At 40.7% G+C, this 25,037-nt stretch overlaps 1 protein-coding gene across 2 annotated transcripts in view; it reads right to left on the reverse strand.

Moving 5' to 3' along the window:
* Positions 1-2,549: 2,549 nt before the first annotated feature.
* phf21ab (PHD finger protein 21Ab) overlaps positions 2,550-25,037 on the reverse strand; it is a 28,055-nt gene continuing 5,567 nt past the window's right edge. Inside the window, exons 2-18 of one of the 2 annotated variants that reach the window (XM_079808859.1) lie at positions 24,688-24,730; positions 24,052-24,154; positions 22,361-22,393; positions 22,064-22,129; positions 15,012-15,179; positions 12,324-12,578; positions 11,865-11,957; positions 8,111-8,398; positions 7,855-7,965; positions 7,711-7,762; positions 7,525-7,604; positions 7,360-7,420; positions 6,038-6,225; positions 5,281-5,436; positions 4,779-4,854; positions 4,507-4,610; positions 2,550-3,261 (exon numbers count right to left, since the gene is read on the reverse strand). In XM_079808859.1, coding sequence (XP_079664985.1) covers positions 2,572-3,261; positions 4,507-4,610; positions 4,779-4,854; positions 5,281-5,436; positions 6,038-6,225; positions 7,360-7,420; positions 7,525-7,604; positions 7,711-7,762; positions 7,855-7,965; positions 8,111-8,398; positions 11,865-11,957; positions 12,324-12,578; positions 15,012-15,179; positions 22,064-22,129; positions 22,361-22,393; positions 24,052-24,108 — 2,478 coding nt within the window. In that variant the 5' untranslated portion in view covers positions 24,109-24,154; positions 24,688-24,730 and the 3' untranslated portion in view covers positions 2,550-2,571. The remainder of the gene's footprint in view (positions 3,262-4,506; positions 4,611-4,778; positions 4,855-5,280; positions 5,437-6,037; positions 6,226-7,359; positions 7,421-7,524; positions 7,605-7,710; positions 7,763-7,854; positions 7,966-8,110; positions 8,399-11,864; positions 11,958-12,323; positions 12,579-15,011; positions 15,180-22,063; positions 22,130-22,360; positions 22,394-24,051; positions 24,155-24,687; positions 24,731-25,037) is intronic. The other variant, XM_079808860.1, reaches the window with a different exon arrangement.

A 25,037-nucleotide genomic window follows, 5' to 3' on the forward strand; every position in this document is an offset into this window, starting at 1 on the left:
GTTCAGAGTGTTAAAGGCAACTCCTTAAAATATCGCCTACACTAGAGGGGCTCTTGAACTTCACAGCAGATAACTAGGTTTCATAAACAGACAGACAGGACCAGACCAACACAAGCACATCACTACAACCAGTTCACTTTAACCGATGACATTACAACAAATGTGCTTCTAATAGACGTGATGTTTTGCGGAGAGAGGGAAATATGACCAGTCGATATTTTTAGGGAAAGACATGAGCTAGGAGATTCAATTCTGTAATGCAAAAGGTTGAAGGCACTCTGGGCACCTGTACAGGAAGGAGTAAAAGTAGTTTTCTTTAAATATTCTCTAGACGGACAATGGTGATTTCTGGAAGGCCTTAAATATTTACGCCACAATAATGGTTGCCATGATATGAATGTTTATCCATCATTACCCAATCCTGGCTCAAAGGGTAAGAGGGCGTTATGGGAATGTATTAAGGAGAAGTATGTGAAATTTCACAGTAGATTGTGAGAAATTGCAGCACATTGTCGATATAACCAAGACCCCATCCACCAAGAACCACAAATTGGGTTTTAAAGCCATGAAATCCTGACTACACAAGACAAATCCATCATTAAAAAAAAAAAAAAGACAAAAAACGGTAAACGTCATCCCAAGCACAGAATCCATATTGTGGTTAAACAGTCAGAATTTGCAATGCGTCGTCCTTTTGAAAATCGCAAATCAACAAGCACTGTATACATGGAATGGCGAAAATCAGCACTTACAAAGATGTCCTAAATAGATACGTGGAATTTGATATGCTTAAATCGTTCAATCGTAGCCTGAGCGGCTGTCATCACAAAGGTAAACGGGACATGCTGTTTCGGAATGGCCTGAAAAACATAAAAAAAAAAAAAAAAAGGTGCCAGCCGTGCATCATTAAGACTTAACATTACCTGGGAAAGGTTAAGATACTACGCAACAAAAAGAAAAACCAGCAGAAGATCGTCCTAAACAGTGCTTCCCACTTAGCAACTGACCACCGTTCCCCATCTTACAGGACGTTACGTTGGCAGACATTGTGAAAACCAACAGAAAAGATTTAAGCGCTTTTGAAAATTTTGCTCAGAAAGTCTCTTAAGAGGTTCTTAGTGCGTTTGCTTTAGTTATCTGCAATAAAGCTTGTGCTTTAATTAAGGGTTTTCTGTCGTTTCCTTATTACTCAATTTGGCTCATACATCAAACCCTCAAGTTTAAGACAGCAAATTGTGACTTAAGTCATTATTGTTTTTCCAAGAAAAGAAAAAGATTTTTGGGGAAAAGGGGATGGGACTAGTCCATTATATTCTAGACTAAGAGATTAGTTTGAATTAAAAGGAAAAAAAAAAAAAACTAAAGCATTTGGCAGTTCAGAATTCAAACAAAAACAGACACTCATTATGCAATATGCATCTCTGAGATCGAGAAAGCTGCTTGCATAATTCATGCCATTTTTAAACACCATTGATAACAAACAACTGTTTCATGAAACAGAAAAGCACTTATTTTCAATGAAGACTAGGAAGACCTGAATATATTTTCTTTAAAAAAACAAAACAAATCCACAAACAGCATCGAGTACACACACACACATACACACCGACTTTAGAACAAGACTCATTCAATACACTGAACCACCATTGCTTTTCAGACTAATCTACCACGCATGATCTGTTGCAGTTATCGAGATGTGACTTCTGGCGTAGCTTTCTCTTCCAGCCCTTTGTCAAAGATCTTGAGAGGCTTTGCAGAGCACTCTACCGCTAACTAGCCTGAGATGACTTGGAGATGGGACACTTTCTACTGCTAACTGGGAAATGCGGACAAGAAGATGTAGGGTGGAGGAGAGAAATAAGAGGGGTTGCTATAGGCAGTCCTGGCCGAGTCCTGATTTAGTCTAACCATACGGCAGCAACAGGATTCCAAGCCTCTGCCTTGTCACTTGCGAATACTGATGCGTTGATTTTTGTTTTGTTGTTGTCATGTTTGGAAAGAGAAGCATTTGGTTTTGCCGGTCCACTCAGGCCTGGCTGGAGGTGCACAGGGTGTGGGCATATTCATGCAGTCTTTGGACATGTCTGCCCTGCCTTTCTCCTCCCGGAGAGAAGACAACTAAGACAACCTATGAAACAAACCCCATGTTGGAGGCACACACTGGTCTGATCTGATAAATCATCATTTTTTTTCCACCATCACCATCATCATTATTATTAAACTATGTTTTTTAATAATCTAATAATTGGCATGATACTCTTTCGTAAGTCACCCTTTTCTCCCACAAGTTTGGGCTCTATTGGTCTACAAGAACCAAGACTCGTCAGTCTTGGATGTAGAAGTACTGTTGACACAGTTACCATATGCATTAAAAAAAAAAAGAAAAAGAAAAGAAAGAAAATAAAAAACGACAACATTTATTTGGATATAGATAATATATATATATGTATAATATATATATATATATATATATATATATACGTATAGATTGGCAACTTTGTGCACCAGTCCAAGGTGCAATAGGAAATCTGTTTAAATGTTTTGGTGATGTAAGTGTGTTTAGGGTGAGAACTATTTGGGGTTGTCCACGCTGCTTAGAGGGGCTGGCAAAGCCTGTTGAGAAGGTTCTGAGGTTTTGCCGTTGTTGGTGTTCACGCCATGACTTCCATCTTCCTGCAGCTCCACTTCCATCTTCCCAGCATCCTCTGCACAACTACTGTCATTGGGAGGGATGTTCTCAGAGTCCGCAGCGTCGACAGCACCTTCGTCTTCTTCCGGGTTCAAGCCGGTACAATCACAGTCTGTTCCTCCATTAGTCTTTACGTCCCTGACCTGAGGCAATTCCACAGCCTCCACTGTTTTCGCCGTATCCATCATATCGTCACCAACTGTGGTTTTGGGCACTTCCGGGACACTAATTCCCGATTCACCTGACGCAGCCTCAGGCGTGACTGCGGCCGCTGGCTCTGCCATTTCACCCACCTCTGGCTCTGCCTTCACTTCAGGGACTGCTACGGCGACTGGTACCTGCACGCTTGGCTCTGTGGGACTCTCCTGCACACACACTTGCATTGCATCCTTTGAGTCTTTGATGGTCCCTGACTCTGTGCAGTCCTGTTTGGAGTCCTGTAGGATGTCCGTCTCCATGGGCTGAATCAAGTTAAAGCTCTGGATTAGGCGGACCAGATGTTTCACCTTCTCCAGAGAGGACTGCATGTCCTTCTGACGGGCAAGTATGCTGTTCTTGGTCTCCATGCATTTCTGTTGGAGAACAGGAATACAGCATTACATAACGCAAACAATCTAATATAAAATATATTAAAGGGATTCCTCATTTACTCACCCTCAAGTTGTTTCTTTATTCTGCTGAACACAAAAGATGATATTTTGAAGAATGTAACCAAACAGACGATGGGACTTCCACAGTATTTTTTCCCCCCTATACTATGGAAGTCATCAACTGTTTGGCTACCCATATTCTTCTAAAATATCTTATTTTGTGTTCATCAGAAGAAGGGAACAACTTGAGGGTCCCTTTAACATTAGGAATCATTAAATAAAATCTTTAAAGGTCCCATTCCGCATGATCCCATTGTTCAAACTTTAGTTAGTGTGTAATGTTGCTGTTAGAGCATAAATAATACCTGTAAAATTATAAAGCTCAAAGTTCAATGCCAAGCGAGATATTTTATTTAACAGAAGTTCCCTTTCAAAGCCTACAGCGAACGGCTGGCTTGGACTACATCCTGGTACTTCCTTCTTTATTTACGTCAGTAGAGCAGTAGAACAGACTAACCTCCGCCCACAAAGAAACGCGAAAAAGGGGGCGCGGTCTTGTTGCTGCCCCACGTGGAGAAGCGGACGTGTCGCGTGGAGAAAAGGAACTGTTGCGTTGAGTGTGTTTATCGCCATGTCGTCGAGACGCTGTTATTTTCATCCAGGAGTCAAATCACCTTTGTTTGGCTTTCCCAGGGACGCTGTAGAGATTATTGAACGCATACATCTCTCCGTTAAGAGGCGTGACCTTTCCAACATGCGCTAAGCTGCTGTCGAATTACAACACAGGAACTGCTGGCACGTGCGCTAAGCTGCGGTCGAATTACAACACGGTAAGCGCTTGCACAATCAGAACTCGTTACGTATTTCTGAAGGAGGGACTTCATAGAAAGAGGAAATCACCAGCCGTTTTTAGGACAGTGAAAACAGCAGTATACAGATAAGTACATTGTGTGAAAAATACTGTGTTTTTTTACACGCGAAACATGAACACATGTTATATTGCACACTGTAAACACAATCAAAGCTTCAAAAAAACACGAAGAACGGGACCTTTAAAAAAAAAGCAACAGTGTAGTGTGTGACAAGCCAGAAAATAAAGCTGAATGTTTGCCTGAAAATTGGTTTTCTGAGGCAATCACCCCTTCCCAGAGATGTAGTACAGCAGTATAATTAATCTTGAATATGGGAAAAACTCCAGTGAAAGAGGAAAATGTATAAATAACTCACTGTTATAGAATTGCTGAGCTGTTTCACTCTCTGTTCTAGTTGCTCTCGTTCCAGCTTTAGTTCGGCACTCCATTTCATTAACTTCTGCTTCTCTTCTTCTTTCGCTTTTGGACAAGGACAAAACACCCATACATTTAACGGTCTCTAAAATAGATTTATACAATTGACAGACACTTTTATCCAAAATGGTCAGAAATGTATTAGATGTGTGAATACTGAAAATGTAAAACTGGGGGACAAATTTTTCCGGTCGAAAATCTAAATATCAATACCTTCTTTGTAAGCAATGTAGGAATGGACAATTGCCAGGGTTCCTGGCCATGGAATGGCCTCTTCCTTCTTCAGAATCTGTAAAAGAAATTCTCTCAATAACAGACCAGTGCGGTGCACACTTGACCTCTGGAAAGCCATGAGAAAAACTGAGATCAATTGTATATGGCAACAGTGATGAACAACAGAACTTCAATGGGAGTGCTGGATGCTGTCTTACACTTACATGATGGGTGGAAAAAAGGCACAATCAATACCGAACCATGTGAGAGCTTACAAAGGACGAAACAGCCTTAACGCCTGAAGAAACTCAATTTGTGTAAGGGGGGAAATGTACACTTTATTTTGGCAGGGAAAGGGGAGTTTGATCTCTCAGTCGATCTCCCATTTCTAATTATATAACAGTGTATGTGCTTTAAAGGACTGAATTCCAGTTAAAAGAAGACATCACTGACTAGCCTGGGAGAGGAGAGGGCAAGGGCTCATTGTGCTGCTATTATTTACCTGGTCTTGACATTTAGGACAGATCCACATGCCTTTGGGAATGTTTTTGAGGGGTGGGTCCAAGCAGTCGAGGTGGAAGACGCGCGAACATGTGTCACACATGAGCAACTGTCCACTGCGTCTGCACACAGTGCAGAAATCCTCATGGATGTCTCCCTGTCGGGAAGAACGGCAGGTGTCAGTACCACCGCCCCCCCCTTCTGGTCTGGACCAATCAGATGATAGCGGGAAGGGTGGGGAGGAGAGAAACTGACTGCGGTTTGGATTTATTTGTCTAGTGGCTCACTGGTGACTGGATTGTTCAATTAGTCAGGGCACTGGATATTTAGCTAGTATTGTATTATTATTATTGGGCCCTATATTAAACACTATTAAAATGTATCATGTCAATTATCAGTATTGGGTATTTTGGCTTTTAAAAATTCTATACTATAATTACTTCAGGCCTGATATTTGTGAGGAAAGTAGAGAAAGACTGTTCACTTTGTAAGACTGCTGGCTCCATTTCAACAAATACAACAAATAAACACATGAATGACAGTGCTGGTAGGTCAGTCTTTCTCTTTCCAGGGTGGATGCTGGACTCTAACAAACAGGAGTTACCTTGCTCCGGTACACATTGAGGTGTACAGGATGAATGCAGTGGAGGGTTTGGGGGGTAGGGGCAACTTGTGATGTAGAGAACTCTACTAGAACAATAATAAAGTTGGGGGCTGTCAACAACATGGTCGCCCAGACTTGGCAGGTGGCTACTTACATCCCCGGAGCTGGGGCTGGGCTGGGGGACAGAATGAGGGTGGACAGAGAGGGGAAAGCCCCCCGTGTCAGGCCGCTCAGGGGCTGGGGAGGCGGGAAGGCTGCTGGTGGGGGAGAGCAGGGGGTTGCAGCCCAGCTCCGGCACCGCCGTGCTGCTGGTGATGGTGGTGCTGTATTTGGGAGGGCGACCTGAGTGAAATGAGACAGACAAGAAAAGAAAAACAAACAAAAAAACAAAACCAAAAGGAACAGAAAAATGGAGGAGGAAAAAGGGAAAAGAAAGAAAAAAAAACACAAAGATGAAATAAAATAATGGCATTTTCCAGTTGCAACATACCTTAGAGAGGGGATCCTCATTGGCTAGCATGGAAACAGGAAAGGAGGGAGAGAGCGAAGGAGAAAATGGAAGGGAGGGTCACAAAAAGCAGTTAGTGCAACAGACGACCACAGCAGCATGCAGGGAATTTGAAAAGCAGTGAGCGAAAGAAAGAGTAAAAAGAGAGAGTGTGAAAGAGTCTAAGCCTAAGCCACAAAGAGATCTCAAAATATTTCTCTGCAGATGTTGCCAACAGGAACAAGTAACACGTTTTTCTCAATAAGCTCAATAAGGTGTCAGAGAACAGGATAGGATCAACATACTGTAGTTGTCTCTGGATTCACCACAGAAGAACATCGGTCCCCCATTTGCATTTAATATTAGAATGTTTGTCTATACTTATTTTTAGACATGTTTATTGTTCTTAGGGTAGTGTCATAGGGTTCAAAACCAAACCAAAGTTGGTCCAAGGGGCAAGATCAAGTCAATGCTCAAGCATTTGGTGTGAAGACCAAGTCAAGTCTTTCAAGGTCAAATCCAGCTAAATCAATCATGTTGAAGGACCGCTCTGAAATTCAAGAGCAAATAACAGGATATGTTCAAAGAAAGAGACAAGAGACTCAACTCTAAAGTAAAGCAAGACTGGGAAGACATATTTATCCCTGTAGACCTTCTGACTCTACCGACATTGTTCAAATTTTGGAGTCTTAAATCAAATCAAATGTTAACAAGTCCAACGCCAGCCAAAAGTCTCCATATCTGGAAGCTATACAAACTGAGGGAGCAGTTCCTCAACCACCAACTTTATCCTATAAAACATCATACGTGACATCTTAGGTCTACTGAACAGCTGTAGGACTGCAGAGAGATCAAGCTCTAGAAAAGACAACAAAGCAGGTTTGCAGAAGAAAGCAGATAGGTGTCTATTAGGTGTCTGTTAGGTGGTACATATAAGCAGCAGGGCTACAATACATCAACTTAAGCAACTAAGACAGGCAAGTACAGACCTCTCTTCCTGGTGCCTTGATGCAGTGGAGTGTTCAAGTAAGTGACAGCACTCTTTTTCCTCTGAGACATTCGAGAGAAGTCAGAATGTTAGAGGAGGTGGAAGTACAATCTGGGCTCTTAAAATCAGACCAGATGGAGGAGCGAGCTACACAACATTTTTGTACCTCAGGTTCAAACACTGCTCCACTGTATACTGGGTTGGCTGTTGTTCTCCTCTTACGTTCCTGTCTTCTGCTCTGAATCTCTGGAGAGACAAGGCATTCCATTAACATCTGGTTGCAAAACATCCTGTCCAATAACTTTAATTTAGTGGAAACCCACAGTATAATGTTGATACAAGTGGGACTTGCCTTCAAGATGGTCGTGTGTGACCAACCCAAGAGACACCATAAAGGCAAGTTTCTGAAGGGAGAATATATTCGTTTTTTATTTTGTCTTGAGGCAGATTGTGTCAAACATGATGGTTTTGTTAACTCTGTGAAGGTGCATTATACCTGTGGGCTTTCCTCTCGTTTGACCTTAGCTGGAGGGGGAGGAAGAGGAGGAGAGGATGAGGGTGGTGTACTTGTGACCACCTGTTCTGGTCCTCCCTGTGGTTTCACAGTCTGATGTGGAGAACAAGAAACAAGGAATGCACTCCAGTGAGTTGAATGTTTGATTCTTAGAGCAAGAACACCACATAAAATATTCTCCTGGATAAGTTTGCATGTCTGGAGCAAACAAGTAAGATAATTAAAATGTAGCTCTCACCTTCAAGTCTGAGTTAAGGTTGCTGATCTGAAGTGTCTGGGCAGGACTGATGATGATGCCTGTGACTTGCGTGGTGCCGCTTGTGACTGCGGTCGTGGTCTTGTCAATGGTGGCACATTGCTGTCCGTTCACAATGCGCACCTGGTGGATGGGCCCAGTGGAGGCGGGCTGAGATGACGTCAGCTTTGTAGTGAGCATCAGGGGCCGCTGGATTAAAGGAGCCGCCACCATGGGAGGAGGCGCTGGAGCGATGGGCACATTGATGGGCATGGGGGGTTTTGGTCGAACCTGTGTAATGGAGAAAGGGGTTACTAAGCAGATACAGTCTTGCCAAACCAAATGATTAGGTCATGCCCTTAATATGCATGCTGTTTTGTGTTAAGTGACCAAGTAATGCCAACACTGAGCTCTGGTTCACTCACAGTGACTAGCTTGAAAGTGGATGAAAATGTCCTATTGTGTGCAGAGCTCAATTTAGTAACAACAAAACAATCCCTTAAAGTAGAGGTAGGGAACTCTGGCTCTCGAAGTCCACTTTCCTGGAGAGTTTATCTCCAACCCTGATCAAACTCACCTCCCTGTAACTTTCTAGTAATCCTGAAGACCTCGATTAGTTTTTTCAGGTGTGTTTGATTAGTGTTGAAGCTGAACTCTGCAAGACAGTGGACTTTGAGGGTCCCTGCCTTAAAAGGATAGTTAACCCCCCAAATTCTGCCATCAGTAGGGGCTTTTGCACTGGTAGTTATAGGAACTAGCCACCAGGGTGGTTCCCCGAGAACTAAATGCTCCCCTGAGGCCATTTTCCTGGTTGCATTCGCACCGGCAGTAGGAACTCTAAAGTGATTTAGCAGCACTTGTCATTGTGACTTTTATTTTGACTGCCCGGCGGACATTTATCTTGACAGCGCTGAGAACAGCAGAGCCTGAGCAGCACTCACATTCTCCGTCTTCATTAGTTTACAATCTGTTTAACAGTCCTGTCTAATATATTATCAGATAGAACTATTATACAAAGAAAGTAGACAGAATATGAAAAAGTATTAGCGTTTGCCATGTGGTTGATGCCCAATGTTGCTAGCTGAGCAGAAATACATAATCATGTTTTGCTAGGTCCCCTCAAAGTCGCAATGGAATTTCTCCTTAGCGTAAAGGTTGAGAGGTCGATCTAGTACTGTTTTCCAAGTTCGCAGAGTAAATTCATGGAGTAAATACACTCATCTAAAGTAATATTAGGAACACCTGTTCAATTTCTCATTAATGCAATTATCTAATCAACCAATCACATGGCAGTTGCTTCAATGCATTTAGGGGTGTGGTCTTGGTCAAGACAATCTCCTGAACTCCAAGCTGAATGTCAGAATGGGAAAGAAAGGTGATTTAAGCAATTTTGAGCGTGGCATGGTTGTTGGTGCCAGACGGGCTGGTCTGAGTATTTCACAATCTGCTCAATTACTGGGATTTTCACGCACAACCATTTCTAGGGTTTACAAAGAATGGTGTGAAAAGGGTAAAACATCCAGTATGCAGCAGTCCTGTGGCAGTCCCACCGGGTACCACTCATCTCCACTACAAATAGGAAAAAGAGGCTACAATTTGCACGAGCTCACCAATATTGGACAGTTGAAGACTGGAAAAATGTTGCCTGGTCTGATGAGTCTCGATTTCTGTTGAGACATTCAGATGGTAGAGTCAGAATTTGGCATAAACAGAATGAGAACATGGATCCATCATGCCTTGTTACCACTGTGCAGGCTGGTGGTGGCGGTGTAATGGTGTGGGGGATGTTTTCTTGGCACACTTTAGGCCCCGTAGTGCCAATTGGGCATCGTTTAAATGCCACGGCCTACCTGAGCATTGTTTCTGACCATGTCCATCCCTTTATGACCACCATGTACCCATCCTCTGATGGCTACTTCCAGCAGGATAATGCCCCATGTCACAAAGCTAGAATCATTTTTAAATTGGTTTCTTGAACATGACAATGAGTTCACTGTACTAAAATGGCCCCCACAGTCACCAGATCTCAACCCAATAGAGCATCTTTGGGATGTGGTGGAACGGGAGCTTCGTGCCCTGGATGTGCATCCCACAAATCTCCATCAACTGCAAGATGCTATCCTATCAATATGGGCCAACATTTCTAAAGAATGCTTTCAGCCCCTTGTTGAATCAATGCCACGTAGAATTAAGGCAGTTCTGAAGGCAAAAGGGGGTCAAACACAGTATTAGTATGGTGTTCCTAATAATCCTTTAGGTGAGTGTATATACGCTATAATCTGTGTGTGTAAACAGCATTTTTAAAAATGGTGGATGCTGGTATTTCACGTGCATTCGGCCAATCAGCATACACTTCCTATTGTGCTTGGTTAGACCCTACTCTGAAGCAGCAGTAAATTTAGTTTCCCCCAAATAGTGAAAATTGTTCCCAGTTCCTGAGGTGCGAACACTTCCGCCATTAGTTTTGGGAACTATGAAAAGGTTCCTCCGGTGCGAAAGCCCCATTTACTTACACTCCTGTCATTCCAAACCTGTACTGACTTTCTTCTGTGGAACACAAAGGAAGAAATTTGGAATATTTTGAAACAACATTGGACCACTTTGACTTTGTTCCCTCAAAATATCCTCTTTTGTGTTCCACAGAAGATGGCATAGAGGTTAGGAATGACTTATGGGTAAGTAAATGATGGGTTCAAGTGGATTCATCTGAGCTCACTTCAGCATTACGTAGCTTTTTGAGGTACAAGGTTATATACAGTCACACTTTAAGGGGGTGGGGTTAATGATAGGGTCAGCCAAAGCAATATTAAAAGAACATAAGCAGAAATAAAAAGCTGCAACTGAAGCAACAGAATTATTACAAAGGAACAAACAGCAAAACATTGTCTCACTCTTAAACACTGTGTCTACACCACACGTGATCAGCAACTTACAGTAAGTGCATTTTCATACCAATAGATCTGTGTTGAAAAGTTATTCAACTAAATGTTAACATATAAACGGTGTTGAAGAATGCTGTGCAGCTTGGACACTTTCAGTGTGGAAAGACTCAAGCTGTAGCTGCACTTATGGGTCGTGTCCAGTGTAGACACAATGCTAAGGGAGCTTACACACTTGAGAAAGCTCTGATGGAGTGTTTGACAAATATGAATGCATTTAGAGTGTGTGGAAAGAAGCGGGTCAGCAGTAATAGACTGGACTTAATTGAATTTTCAGTGGTCAACTGATGTTTAGGTCAGAGTGCACTGCAGTTATACGTTTTCTTTAGGTCGCATGACAAAGAGCGTAATTTTTTCAAACCTTTGCTTTGTTTTTTTCTTATATCATTGCAACATAAAACCCATTGAAATCAACAGATTTGTAGCAATCTATGACAGCATAAGCTCTAGTGTGTAAGCGTCCTAAAACAAAGAAATAAAACCCTGAGCAAACAGTATCACAACAACAGCCAGTGCTAGGAAGGAGAAGGTGGGAGTCAGTTTTATTGTGAGGAAAAAAAGCTGAATTTGAGTCTCTAGGTGTGGGAGAGTAATTCTTTAGAATTCGTCTTTAGAAGTTTGGATGACTGTGTTCGAGCGATTTCAGTTCCCATCTTAAAAACTCTGTTTGAAGATGAGAAGTTTACTGTAATCGGATTGTCTCCGTAAATAAAGGCTTTACCGACACCGGGCCTTTACTAGATTGTGTGTCCCTCTGGTGGCGTCAATGTGGAACTGCACATACATAAGGGGAGGGGGCAGATCTAACAGAGACGCACCTGTGGCTGAAAGGTGGGTCGAGGCGTCAATCTAGGAGGAGGGACAAACTGGGGAACTTTGATGGGCTGGGCAGAGGTGGTGGTGGCCTGCACCTGTGATAAAACCAGCCGTTCATTGGGCACTCAGCAATTGAAGTGAGAGAAATTCATAACATTGTCTGCTTTTAGAGGAAATTAGCCTCTTTCTGGTTGCATCACAGAAGTATGTCACCATACACCCCTGCCAAGCACATCATTGTCAAAAAGGAAGTCATTTCAATTCTTCATACTAACTGGAGACATAAACATCCTGTTCTAAACACATCAAAGCAAAGTGGGTCTGACTACTAACAGTCTACATCAAGCTATGCAAAAATACAGACTGGTATTTATACTTCAATTTAAGGTTGTTATATACATTCAAGTTATATGGAAAGGCTAAGTGAAGAGGAAGAAACCTTAGAGGCAATTCACACTCACAACAATAACATTCTTGGACACAATCCGTGTGGCGGCATCCATGTCCTGATTGGATAGCTTGCTGGCCACCTGAAGGTTGATTGGTGTGCTCTGGGAGTCGGAATTGGCGCCGGGTCTCGGGGGGTTGCTGATGGCAGTGACCATGGCGACTGTGGGGCGTTGTGTTGCCATGGAAGCAGGCATGGTGGAGGTGGCAGCTTTCAGCACGAGAGGTAGAGTCTTTGCAGTTATGACCGGCGTCATGGTGAGAGTCTTCTAGTTGAGGAAGTGGGGGGTAGGTTTTGATTGAGGGAAGCAATGAATGAGGAGGAGGAGGAGACAAGACGGCGTTAATGTCAGCATTAATAAAAATGTATGCTATAGACATTCTTAAGACTTCTCTGCAGTTATTGTGTAGACATTATCGGTGCATGAAAGAAAAACATTTGGGAACACTTTATTTGAGTGTCCTTCTTACACCTTCCATGTAGTTACTAGTGCAATTGCTATAAATCGTGCATCACAATTTATATCACACCCTATAGTAAGTACATGTAGCTAATTCTTATTGCTCAGTACTTGTATAAATTAAACTTAGCCTATAGCCGTTGGGAGGCTAATCAGCAGGAAACAATCCGTGACGTGTTTGCATGAATTTAAAACCATGAACGTTTATTGCCATGATGTGATATATAGTCCATATGCAGCTAGAAAACACGTAACGATCAGAAACGCTAGAAACTGCAGAAACGGTCAACAGAAAGTGAGCGGTCATACTCACCCCCTCTCTATACAAAAACAGGAAACACCCATGTGACCAACTACCTGGCGTACTCAAAACAACACACAATTTCTGCACTTACAACAATGTAAAACGGACACCTGAAAATAAAGTGTGACCCACTATTTTACGGTGTCATTGTTACACATTACATAGCTCACACAAAAATTCTAAATATCCCATGATTTACTCACCCTCAAGCCACACTAGGTGTATATGACTTTCTTCTTTCAGCTGAACACAATCAGAGTTATATTAAAAAATGTCCTGGCTCTTCCCAGCTTTTTTAACGGCATTTGTTTTTGTCTCTCCAAAAAGTGCATCCATCCATCAAAAAAGTAATCCATACAACTCCAGGGGGTTAATAAAGGCCTTCTGAAGTAAAGCAATGGGTATTTGTAAGAAAAATATCCATATTTAAAAATAAATCACTGGCTATCCTCAACAGCCATATGCAGAGAGTTTGAGCAGAAGGGTGACCTCTGACCCGAGGTATGATGTAGGCGTAGCATATTCTTAGGTAAGAATTGACTTATATGGAAGCACAGAAGAAGGAGCAAAGCAAAACGCCAGTCATGAAGTAGAAGTCTAAAATGAAGAAGTTTCAAAGAAAAATGTCAGAGGAATTCAATATAAGATAAGAGGAGCTACGTCATATGTTAGGTCAGAGGTCACCCTTCCGCCGGAACTCGACTCTCAAACGCGTGTACGGCCATTGACGGAAGCCAGTGATTAGTTTATAAAGTTTTAAATATAGATATTTTTCTTACAAAAACCCATCACTTTGTTTCTGAAGGCATTTATTACCCAACTGGAGATGTATTGGATTACTTTTATGAGGGATGGATGCGCTTTTTGGAGCCTCAAAAACTCTGGCGCTATTCAATGCCATTACAAAGCTAGGATGAGCCAGGATATTATTTAATATAATTCAGATTGTGTTCATATACACCTAGGATGGCTTGAGGTTGAGAGGTTGAGTAAATTATGGGATATTTTTTATTTTTGGGTGAACTATTCCAAACCACACCCTAATTCTAACTCCATAGTAAGTACATGTAGTTAATTATTATTACTCAGTACTTAAATGTATAATTACACTGTAAAACAGACGCTTAAAATAAAGTGTAACCCAACTTTTCATTTTCGCTTGTCAGCTAGATCGCAAGTGCTATTGGATAATGTTAGCCAATCACCAATTGGCTATTTAGGCATTGTTTAAGCAAACTCTCATTGCAGGTTTAGCTCTATTCTTGTATGTACCACCCAAATGTCATAAATTAATATTAATATAATGATTAATAATATTGAAACAATAGTCCCACCCTATTTTTTTCATGTTAAATATTCAGTTTCACTTAGAAACATGCTACATTACAAAAGTATATATATAATTTTTTTTAAATATCTGCTTCCCCAAATACGCCACATTACAGAAATAAAATGGTATGTAAATGCCATTTCATGTGGATTTTAATTATATTAAAAGCTCAATAGTAGTTGGTCTTCTAACCTCAGCACAGGAAAAAAAAAAAAAAAAAAAAAAAAAAAACACAAAAGAAGTTTGAGGTCATTCATTATTATCTACATAAAATCAATAACATACTATAACAGCCTCTCCGGTCACTCTGCCCTTGTTTTTTTTTTTTTTACAAACTCAAAGCTCATTTCAAGGACAGCGGTTTGGGAGTCTGCAATTACAGAGCGTACCTTTAGAACAGAGCAGCACAGATGACTCAGGACAATTGTTTTTCAATAAACCTTTTGGGTAAACTAGCTAATCATTTAATTTTCTGCTGCGTAAGAGAAATTAAATTCATGTCTCACCAGATGTGACTAAATATCCCACGGCAAATCACCTCTGAGTATAGAGTCGTTCTACACATTTAGTGTATAAACTGTGTGGTGTTTGGGGTGTAAAGAGGTACCTGTGGCGCCCCCTGGTTGTGTGGAGGCCCTGTGGGCGGCTGTGAAGGGGGGCAGGCGGGCGTCAGCAGCACGGTTTTACCGTCTGCGGTTGCCTGGAACGTCTGTGGCTTCAGTTCGGGCTCCTGTTTGACCAGCAACTCCTTCCGCAACTGCTCCACCACTTTTTTCTGAGAGAGAGGGAGAAATTACTGGGAAATTATACATCCAGTCACATTCACATTTTGATTGTGTGTTAGAGGAAATGGTGATTGCAGAGAAACAACCGAACATGTCAAATTGTTCTGAAACACACAGGCGCACTTTTTCTGGGAAATAACTTAATGAAAAGACCAGCCCCCCCATCTCGTCTTTTCAATGTTCTTTTTTATTTCTAGCCGCAATGGTTTCTAATAATAGATCATTAGTCACCAAATTCCCTGGTTTTCTTTGTTCTGGGTGTGAAGCTAAGCTGTGCCTTAAAAGACCCTTCAGGTGCGAGACCATCTTAACAACACTGGAAATGCTTTTATAAAGGCCCACTGAGCGCCACACACACATACACAGAGAAATACGTGATTGAAATTCATCTCACACACTCTGCTGCCTCAGAGTCCTCTGGAGCCAAAGCGCACCTCTGAGAGTGGAAACACACACACACACACACACACACACACACACACATTCCTCGACAAAGCCCTTGCGCTAAGCACAACATCAAATGAAAGTCTCTTCCTCAAAATGAATTTTGACAAAACTATTTTTCTCTTTAAGCGGACGATCAATCACATAGTAGCGGCTTTAGACTCACAAGCAGAAAGTTTACATACGCAACAGACCGCCGTGCCAGCTGCGGGCCTCACAGAGCCTAAAAATCACAACTAAAAATTCATGACGTGGAAAGAGTTTAGAATTTATTTGAATGGAACAGAGATTTAAAGGCAGACAAACTGTATTTCACAGCCGACAGTATTGAAAAAGAGTCTGAGGAAGCATCAACCTTTCGACCCGACACAATGCACACAGGCACACGTACCTTATGGATAAATTAGATGAATCTTATGAAAACCTGTGCAGGTCATATTTCACAATTATTTTTAACAATTTGCTTATATTTAGGACTACTAAGATTTGTTGCATTGTGACATTTATGACAATTTGCATATTTACCAGTAAAAAAAAAAAGCCCTATTGTAATATAATGTACATTTTGTAATTAGCAAAAACTAAATTCACTATGTATAAATATTTAGATGTCTGGATCAAAGTCTGAGACTGAACTATATCTTTTAAATCAAATAGTGTACAATACAAGTTGTAATGGAATAGTTTTTTATTCACAGCTGACGGCTCGCACACACTCACAAGACAGCACAGTGTAACGTCCGAGCTCAGTATTTTGACTGAATAATACGGTTTCTTTCACGCATTACCTTATAGTATGCCTCCTGAACACTTTCCATACATGGTGCGCGACTCACTGTATCATTGCGTGATAGTTTTGTATCTTTTTTTGTAAAGCTTTAGTCCGGTCGCCATTCACTGCCATTAAAGGGGTGATGAATTGAGAAATCAACTTTCCCTTGAGCCTTTGATATATAAAAGTTAATCGTGATATAAGAACATCCTGCAAGTTTCAGAGCTGAAAACTTCCTTGTTAGTCAAAGAAAAGCTTTTATTAACACCAGGCCCAGCAAACGATCGATCTCAGAATATGTCGACCCCTGATGTAGTAGGATGCAGAAGCACCGCCTCAAGCCCACCCACCGACTCGTGGAGCTAAACGGGTCGTGCTACCGAGCAATAAACATGCCGGTTCCAGCTCACGTGCGTAAAACATTGCGCGTTTGTTCGCTTCATTTCACCGCAGAATCGATTGTAAACAACACACAGGTCGAGACTGGATTTGCAGCCATATTGAGATTAAAACACGATGCTGTGCCTTCTATATTGGATCCGACAGGAACAGTGCAACACACACTTATGTGAGTAAAACATGTTTTTTATAAGTGTTAGTATTGCATTGTTACAGATCGTTTGAAATCTATTGATTACATACCTTAGCACGCGGTCACAGGCTGGAGAATCCTCTATTTGAAGTGTTATTACTTAATTCGTGATCATACTCGGACTTGTAACGTTATGGGCCAGGGCTCGGACTTGACTTTTTTTAAAAGCCCAACGTCCCCGGGGCTATATGTTTTTCAGCCTACCGACGGGCTATCTTAAATAGTGAAATAACATTCCTTACGTGCGCACACACGTGTGTGTGTGTGTGTGTGTATGGTTCGCGGTTATATTCACTGATCGGGCGACAACATTCCAATCAATCGCGGTTGGATGATAGATTAATCTTTGTGTTTGTTTGATAAAGATATTTTGCGAGTCCTGTGAGCGATTCCCCAGACGCTTTCGAAACAATTCCCACATGTACTGAGAGGAGCTGAAGCTCATTAAATATGCAAATCTTATCCAATCCTAGCCATGGGCGTTTACTTCCAAGTCTTCAGTGCGGCACGCCCAACAAAACCAACTGCTTTTCTGAGAGCCTCAAAACCAATGCAGAAAATAGCCTATTACTTATTCATTACGATGTTTCTGAATGTAAAAACCACGCAAACGTCATAAGTTGACCTCAGACAACAGTATAAAATAATTAAAAAAGCCAGTTCATGACACCTTTAAATGGAGTAGTGCGTGCAGGACATTTTTCAAAATTTCTCCTTTTGAGATCCGAAAAAGATAGAAGGACATAGGGCATTAGAACAACAGCACGGTGAGTAAAAGATGGCTTTATTTTCATTTCAGGGTGAACTATCCCTTTAAAACAATCTTCACATAAACCCATTATAATAAATGTCATACTTACCTGTGCCCTTACAGAAATTGAATAAAGTTATCAAACAGTCTGCACTGCGTAAATAATAAAGTAAATCTAGATTAATCCGTATTAAAGCTACAATTATCTCTGTTACCTTTGATTTTTGATTAACATTAAATGACAGACATCACTGCAACTGTTTTATTAGGCTGCTGTCACTTTAATGTAGCGTTCACACCGGACACGAATGCACAAATAATTCACGCTATTCACCCAAAGTTGGACGTGACATTCGCTTCTCAACAGACGCGAATTCGCGTCATGGAAGGGGCTTCTGCCAGCCGGCTCGTCTCGTTGAGAAATGGCTGACATGGGCTGTGTTTACACATCTTTTTTGTTAAAAACTACTGTTAATGTGTGACAAAACGTAGTTTTAAGACTTTTTCAGGCGATAATGTAGTTGTTTAAAGCTCAAATCTGTGGTTTATTTATAAAAAGAGCGCCTATTTGAACATTTTATCTGCCGTTTTCGGAGTTGAGAGATCCAGGCGATCAGCAGCGCTCCACGCTTGTTTACCCCGGCGAGAGAAGCCTTTCCTCGGCTAGTCCTTCTGCTGTCTGCCGCTGGCTCTGATGTCTCTGTGGTGTCTCGAGCTATAATTCGTCTTGTGTAGATGTAACCGCCGATCTTTGGTCTCATGGATCTATAATTTGTTCCCTGGCAAATCGTTTAGGCTGAGGGTAAAGTGAAGTTTCATTACTTTTTCATTTTTAGGCTATAACTTTACGTTACAGTTGTAGCCGACTAGCACTGACTTTGAATGTTTGACTGAATTGTTTGCTTTATTTCATGTATAGTTTATTATACCTTTTACTTATACTTTTTATATTATTGATCAAACATAAACTTGCATTTAACAAAAAGAGACTGGGTTGTGTTTCATGTAATTTAATGTTATCACTGTGATAATCATATTGTCTGAACCAGATATTAATATTATACAGATTTTCTCCTCATTGTTGTCACTACTAGAGCAAGCTCCTGATTGGTTAACACGGAGCGAATATCCGCCAAAGTTCAGATTTTTCAACTCGGGCGATTCGCGGCATTCACACGAATCGTGCGTCAAACGCTCAATTCGCACAAATCACCTCATTCGCGCGAATCGCACCGCAGAATGTCTATTCGCGTCTTTGCATTGACTTAACATATAAATCACTCGCGCGAATCGTGTCATTCGCGTCCGGTGTGAACGCACCATAAGATCTGCCACTGCCGAACATGATGCGGATCTGATGCGCTGTCATGCGCATTTAATTCTCTTTAAGTTCATTTAAGACGTTACTTAACTCATTTAAGACTGCTCTTATGAGAATACACAACAAACTGGCCTTTTGAAATAATTCTGTTATCGTTCGTTCAAGCGTGAAAGAACTCGATACAGTGAAGACATTCACAGACAGCACATTCTCTTTTGTCTAGTACTTCTGCTGCATTATTTTCCTGTTTAACACTGTAAAGCTGCTTTGAAACAATCTGCATTGTTAAAAGCGCTATATATATAAAGTTGACTTGACTAGTAGTGCTTGAATAGTTTAAAAGCATTTATATGAATAAGAGCGGGTTGCCAGATTGAAGACACGCAACAGGAACGAGCGCAATTTGACAACGAAAGGCGATGAGCCAGTTTAGGAGTTGATTTATGCCTCTGGTCATAGAGCTTTTTAGATGGTTGGTGAGACTTTTTAGTCAGGTATGCTCTGCAATCTCAGTTTGTTTGCTGGCTTCCATGGCTACAATACACAGTGCTTTTCGCCAACTGGCAACCCGGGCTGTTGAAATACTATTGGGTGAATTGGCAGCGGGCGGAACACAGACCAAAACAAAAACAGACATCCCGACATGGAGCACACATCTCAAAGTAGAATAACTGACTGCAGCATTGCTTTTCTGAGAAACAAGTATGTGAACTCAGCAGGTTTCCTAAATAACAGCCAACATGGTATTTTTATGCTTTAGTACAGTCAAAAGAAATTACAGCACATTAATATAATATAATGGTAATTTATTATAATTCAATTTATTTCCTTTTGATTTTGAGGTGAAATGTGTACTAGACAGTTTCGTGAGAGAACTGAATTAGCATTCACTGGACTGTCTCATCATCTCATTCTATAATCCTCGTCTGGCTTGACTAAAGCTACACACACACACACACACACACACACACACACACATATATATATACACACATACAATATTTGCCCTCCACATTTGAGTACAGAGTTTTTAAAAAAAATCAAATCGTGTGTACTTATACTGATCTATTCTTTCCCTCCATCTCTCTCTCGAAGGATAAAAGCTCAAAGCTAAGCCAGTGATCTGCGAGTCAGTAAACTGGGACAATTTTTTGATGAAACTAACTGGAGAATTTCAAGAGTAGGAAGAGAAAGAGAGAGAGAGAAAAAGTGAAACTCCGAAACCGCTGTGCTAAAAATCCAGACTTTTCAAGAAGCGATCGAATAAGTGCAATCTCAAAACTCTCTGACAATTTGGAAGTGTTTTCAACAGCAGGAGACGAGACAAGCCCCGACACACACACACATCAAACGCATGCGCATACACACATAGCCGGCTGAATGCACACTTCTTAAACGCACAGACGCAGGCCTCTCCTGCTGGCTGCTCTTTTCTATACCGCAAACCAATTAAATATATGTTGTTTCGCTGTCATTTTATCATTAAAAACTAAGATTCCCACAAGGTCTAACTGCCACTGCAGGAAATCAATAAGACCACTTTGAAGTAAACAAATCAAAAATCACCGGACACACAGATCTGCTGAAACACGTTGGTGTTTTTGTGGTGTTGCTTTAACCCGGCTATTATCTGCGGTGCTGGATAGATTACTTCGAAATTATAGCCTATTACTGAATACAAATTGCATGATAAAATAGTTAGTAATGTAAATCTATTACATTATACATTTTAGGTAACATAATCTGACTACTTTTTATTTACTTTCGACCTGACTTCATCATGTACCATATTGACAAATACAAAGAGAAATAAAAATTATTCCAACTTTTGTTAACGTCGGGAAGTAACCTCAGGGTTTCCCATACTAGGGTTCGGGAAGGAACTGCGGGGGTTTGTAAATTGATAAAAAGCTAATGATTATTTAAATCCCCCCCCCCCAAAAAAATTAAAAGAAATAGATGATTTTATAATATAACAAAAAGATTAAATATGTCATTTGTTTACGCTGTGTGGCCTTACAATTTTCCACAAAAAAATTCCACAAAACTGGAAGACTTTATGAACATATATAAGCAATAAGCTTTTTTTTATTTTTATTTTTTGAGAAAAGCACATTTAACCAATAAAAAAAAATATTAATTATGGAGAATCAATGAATTCTGAACAATTTACGGCCATTTTGTGAATATTAAGCAAACATGTACTTTGTACATAACTGTAGTTTGATTATGAGGTCTTTAAAAACATAATAATCTAACCTAAATGTTGATTTATAATCTAATTATTAGTATTTCTTTTTTGGAATCTTATTACGTAAACCAGATATAATCACTTACAACCCAGCACTGATTATCACTAAGTAATATAAAACTATTAAAAACATTTTGTCAATCGAAATCAAGCTGAAATAGAATAAAGCGTAAATATTTAATGAAAAAATAAAACACTCAAAAATTGCTGCCTTGGCAATGAACTTAAACTAAACTAAAATTAAAATAAAATACTACACCCAAGTAGTTATCAACAAAAAAACAATGTAATAACTACTTGTATGCATGTATAAAAAACTGCTAAAACAACAGCTAATTGAAAATCTTAATAACAACTATATTAATGTATAAATAATACTAAAATAACACTGGCTTCAAAGCAAAAACAGTCAAGTCACTGCTTGACATCAGGGGAATTTCAGAAATTTTACTAAATACTACATTTCCCATCAATCTCTTTGGGAACAGCAGTACAAAATGCATAAATATACACATAAAGTATACATTATGCATATTCTTGAGGTGAAAAATGTAAAAGATATGAGGCCTAATGTAGTAAATAGTTTTTTTCCCCAACCAAAAATCACAAAAACAATCAAACTTTGCTCATTGACACATTAGGCAATAAAGCATTCGAGTCACGTTTCACTGTTCAAAAACATTCAGCTTTGTTTCAGCGCTTGCATCAGCGAATGACGTCACAACTACTGTGAAAGTTCCTACCTGCTTCTCACTCAGAGCCGTGATTTTCGCTTGGAGCTCGTGAAGCTGTTTCTTCAGATCTGCGTTCTATTAAAAATACCAAAGACAATTGTAAGAATCACTTATTTTCAACAACCATGACACGGAGTACAAATGCTTGGAAAGATATACATTCAGAATTGCTGAACCTTTGTTTAATAAAACACTTCTAAACAACACCAAGCTGCAAAATATAAATGCTCAGCCGTCAATCATGTTAAAGTTCTCAAACAAACCAGAGGATTATTTCTGAAGAGCAACGTCATAGAGAATATTTACCTGTGGATCCTGCTTCATTTGGGCGACAAGTTTCTATGGCAACAGAAGAGAAGACAAGAATTTGCAGTCAAAACTTATGCCGACAGTTTAGGAGAGAGTTGGTGTGGCATCTACAGGCCACATGTGGAACTACAGCCTCACATTCAAACAAAAGCAGAGCAGCAGGCAGCCTGCCAACGGCTTTCTGTAAGGGTAACTGTCTTCCAGTGAACAACGGTTTGTGCACACACCGTTTAATGTGTTCATTTAGGACAAACATTCTCCATTTGCAAATTCAATTTCAGTAAATAAGTTGATCCAGTTGGGGTGAAATCAATCTTTCACAGCATTTCTGTCATCATTTAGAAGTTCTGCTGAACACTAAAGAAGATATTTTGAAGAATATGGGTAACCAAAGTTTCTGGATAGTATTTTTATACTATGGAATTCAATGGGGACCAGTAACTGTTTGGTTCCCAAAACATCTTCCTTTACGTTAAACAGAAGAAAGGGGTTTAGATCAACTTGAGGGTGACTAAATGACAGAATACATTTTTTGGTGAACCATCCCTTTAAGAAGTGAAAAATATAGGGGAGAGTGGGGTAAGCTGTGCCACTTTATACTCAGTTGTCCTCCAGGCAAGGAGAAATGAGATGTTGTGTCCCCCCTAATTATATTTCAGGACATCCGCTATCAACTGAAACCGGCATCCATTGAAATGTCTTCTAAAGAAAAATGTAAAATCGCATTTTCATAAACCAGTTGTAAAATGCAGTGAAACTATTTCAGAAGTAAAGCTTAAGGCCACATTTATTATTTAACAACAATCATGATTTAAATCACAAGCATGGTTTTTCTTTAGCTAACACATTTAGTAAAGCTTGGTTTTATACATTGGCCACATATACATATATTGGTTTTAAAATCAAGCTAATTTTACGTAAACGTAACGTAAAAAAGAGAAGTCCATCAACTTTCTTATGTACATTTCACAACCACATCATGGGCTGTTATGAAACATAAGGACAAATCATGACACATCTTGTCCCACTTTAATTAAAAAAAACAAAAAGAAGTCCAACAGTGATTTTATGTTTCTTTAAAGTTTTTGCAGTCCACCAGTAGGCAACAGTGAGTCATGCGAGACCACAAAACAACCCGTTCAGCTGCCCCGGATGAGGCAAGAAATCCCACTTCCACCTGCCTGTCAAATATTCCAAGCGATATGAAGACAAAACCAGATGGCAGCAGACGAAAAACAAAACAAAACCCTTCAGTATGTAAAAGAACACCTGCTTGAGATGATTCGTTACAATCGAAGTAATGGCTAACGCTTTATCAGCCCAGTATGACCCCGATTCGCCTCCTTTTTCCTTTCTCTCGGTCCCTCCCTCCCTGTCTTTTTCTTTCTCCTACCCCACTCAGACAGCTCGACTAATTTTCTGCCTGCTGGGACACGCCGTCTCTTGACTGCGAGGGACAAGGAGAGAAACACATCTTCATTTATCCCTAACGCTCAAGTGCAACGGAGGACCTGGAGACCTGTTCTGCCAGGCTCCGAAATCATCCGCGTTCTGTCATTACAGCGAAGGAGAAGCTTTCCCGGCATGGGCTTGAGATTTTAACTCTTGTAATGAGAGTGCAGTGACACTTCAGAATGCTTTTCCCACATGATTTAACTGATTAGAAGCCCAATTGTGAGATCTCCTACCTGATGGACTTGTATTTCCACTTTCAGGGCCTCCTGTAATGTTTGCAATTCCATCATTGATCCAGTTCGCCAGAAAGAGAGTCCCAGGAAACTTTCAGCCTGTCTAGAGAAATCACACAAAGAGGTTTCGGAGACTTATTGGATTTTTTTCTCCCATGTTATATATTTAACCTTTATTTCGCGAGATGCTTGGAGGTTGACTTAATCCAACGGCACCACAAGGGGGAACACAAGTCGGTATCTAATGCGGTTTGAGGGAAAAACGCACTTCTCTAAATCGAGGCATGATTCATGATGTCTCAAGTGGTGGTAAACAGACACGCTTTATTCGGGTCGTATTCCCAGAGTGACTCCGCACTGCAAGAACCTCTTGTTTAAGTTCAAAAAGTAACTTGGCCAAACAGGACTAAACTCAATAGAGGTAAAGCAGTTTTCTGGGAGACGAAAACTGCGGTTGGTGGAGGATAAAAACTTGTGACAAGACGGGCAGGACTGTTCGACAACCTCGACGCAGACTTTAGAGTAACAGTGGGCGGATCGGAGGCAGTGTTACAGACATTCATTCACTCTCATTGATTTTGGTGTGCGGCCCTTTGCCAAGAGGACAATTATAACAGAGGCTATTAGAGGACTTACCAGCTGGCACTGAGACTGGTGTTCACGCGCTCTCTCCAACTCCCTGCTCAAGATGAAACACACACACACAGACACACACACAAACAGAGCCTATTAGATTGGGGAGAGACACTCCAATTCCCTCTCTCTCTCTTATACAGTCTGTGAAAAAAGGGGCGACATTGCAAGCGCAGCATTCAGCGGGCTTCTAATTGCTCATCCCGTCTATGAACCCCACGACAAAAAGTCCTGCATCCCTGTGCATCTCCCGGCATCTTCGCGGACCTAAAAATATCTTCCTCCAAACTCGAGCATCGGATTTATCCTTTGTGCCGTCTTGCCAAATGGAGTTCTGAGATATTAAAGGGATA

Source organism: Gobio gobio (assembly GCF_949357685.1).
Source record: "Gobio gobio genome assembly, chromosome: 25".
Classification (NCBI taxonomy): domain Eukaryota; kingdom Metazoa; phylum Chordata; class Actinopteri; order Cypriniformes; family Gobionidae; genus Gobio; species Gobio gobio.